This window comes from Penaeus monodon, chromosome 24 (assembly GCF_015228065.2).
Source record: "Penaeus monodon isolate SGIC_2016 chromosome 24, NSTDA_Pmon_1, whole genome shotgun sequence".
Lineage (NCBI taxonomy): Eukaryota > Metazoa > Arthropoda > Malacostraca > Decapoda > Penaeidae > Penaeus > Penaeus monodon.
In genome coordinates, this window is record NC_051409.1 from 36653960 (window position 1) to 36656272 (window position 2313).

The 2313-nt window shown below is 35.8% G+C and overlaps 1 protein-coding gene across 1 annotated transcript in view; it reads left to right on the forward strand.

Moving 5' to 3' along the window:
- Positions 1-2254, forward strand: part of LOC119588772 (ferritin subunit-like) — a gene marked incomplete in the record, with an annotated part of 3468 nt that extends 1214 nt beyond the window's left edge. Inside the window, 5 exon segments of the mRNA XM_037937413.1 lie at positions 700-759; positions 943-1040; positions 1291-1455; positions 1606-1680; positions 1875-2254. Of these exon segments, the coding sequence (XP_037793341.1) occupies positions 700-759; positions 943-1040; positions 1291-1455; positions 1606-1680; positions 1875-2096 (620 nt within the window).
- Between the last annotated feature and the right edge of the window lie 59 nt (positions 2255-2313).

Below are 2313 nucleotides of genomic sequence, written 5' to 3' on the forward strand. Positions count from 1 at the left end.
AGGGTGAGAAGAATTAATCGATATCAAAATCGTTGCCATGCTAAGGTATTGTGAAAAAATTACTTGTAGTCTTTTTTTTATGAGTACATGGGAAGCTAGTCGTTAATTACTGTAGTTGTCCATAATGTAGTCTAATGGTTTAAAGTCTGCGGAATTAACACGCGACTCATGGGCTACTCCTCGTGTTTGTATCTCCCCTTACCCCAAATACTAAGTTATAAGTAGAAACTAATGATACTTGAGACATGTCACAATAGACTTTAAGACTTATTATTTGACATGTCACTCGTTCTTGACCATGTCCTTGACTTCACCTGTGTGAATTCTGTTATGTGCATTACTAACAAGCGATTATGAAAGTCGTTTTATTTTACGTATAGTATTATCTTATTTAGATATTTAGTAGACATGAACAGGATTTGCTATTTTCATAATAATAAGGAAATATGGTAGACCAGACATTTTCGTTAATAGTATGCATGTAGATAAATTTAAGGAAATTTGTTTTCTTAAACAGGTAAATTTATATTCCGAGTTTCGAACTAGGAAGTCTAGTTTGTATACGGCATAGCAACGGGTTTTCATGTCTTATACATATATAAAAGAATGCCGTTTACAATTAGGTTATAACGGCTAAGTAATAGAAGTAAGGATAGGAATATTATATTCCTTTTGATTTTTTTGTCTTTTTTCCTACAGGCTGTGCTTCTACTTTGGAAGCCAATTTTCATTGCGACGGCACCAATGGAGATACAACGGGTAAGACTGGAAAAAAACTTTCATGGTTCGATCATTACATATTTTGTTTTAATTTATTATAATTATATATGTCGTCGCACTATTTTGAGGAATTATTAAATAGATTTAGTTTTGATCTAAGTTTTCTCTTTGCATATTTCTTTGTGTTATTACAATCCTTCTAAAGCAATTTTCTCTCCATAGGTTTTCCCAAAGAGGTGTGCTACATTGAGAAGTGCACCGGTGCTATCAAGAGTCATATCAAGAATGAGTTTGACGCAGCCTTCTTATACATGCATATGGTAAGTATATGAACGGTTCTGTTCATTAGATTTTTTGATGTAATGTACCGATCATAGAATTAAAATGGAAAAAAAAATCCCTGGAAAGAAGGTTATTGTAGGGATTGATACATTTTGTAGTTATGTTAATGAAAAAAATATGATAACTATGAAGTTTCCCTGATGAGAAAACATACGACAGACTTATCGGTATTGGATTGTAAATGGATCTGCCGTCGCATCCATTTTATGATAGTGATCTATGTTCCAGGGGGCCTACTTTGCCCAGGACACCGTAGCTAGACCTGGTATGGCCAAGTTTATGCTAGAATCCGCATCGGAGGAGAGGAGCCATGGCATCCTTATGCTTGACTATCTCAACAAGCGAGGTGTCCCTATCAAAGATGATATCCATTTTACATTTAATGAGACTAATGTAAGATCTGAAAAGGCCACTATTAGGGGAAAAATTGGGTGTGATGATATGAATTTATACTTTGTATATTGATACGGCATAACATTTTCAATAAATAAAAATTTCGTACCCGTGACGGAGTTGTAAATAACATTATGGTTCTTTTTACAGATCAGTGGTGAACATAAAAAAGAATCCCTTACCCTGCTTATGGCGCTCGAAACGGCTCTCACGATGGAGATGACTGTAAGAAATTTTGGGTTTACAAATTGCATTATAATTCATATATCCGACGTGGTGATTAAAGAAACTTATTTTTGTTTTAATTGAAACATCAATTACCATTTGTAGTTGCACCTGCTTTTAAAGGCCAGATTTAGTTTATATCTCTTTAAATATTTTGTGATTTGCACGTTATTTTCATGAAGACCATTTTACAGGTTACAAACCAGATTCACCACGTCGTTAAGGAATGCGAGCATGACTACCATGGAGCCGACGTGTTCACCAACCCCATTTTAGACGAGCAGCACGAAGGCATCCGTAAACTTCAGGGCGCCATCCAGGAATACAAAAACCTTCTGCATGGCCACGACGATCACGATGAGAAGGCCATGGTGGACTTCATCTTTGACCAAAAGCTTTTGAAGGAATCCCTTTAAGTACCGTACCTTTGGAGGGCAAAGCATCAACGATTTTTAGAGTGCCATTTTATTTGTAGTCTGTGCTTATTTTCATCCCCGTAAAGCAGTTCATGCTAAACGGAACCAGGGTTATCAGCAAGGAGGCCAACTGAACAAGATATTCATATTTCTCCTGCTGTAGAATTTTTTTATGCTGATCCTCCGACTTTTTCTAGTGTTATTTTTTTCAAGAATT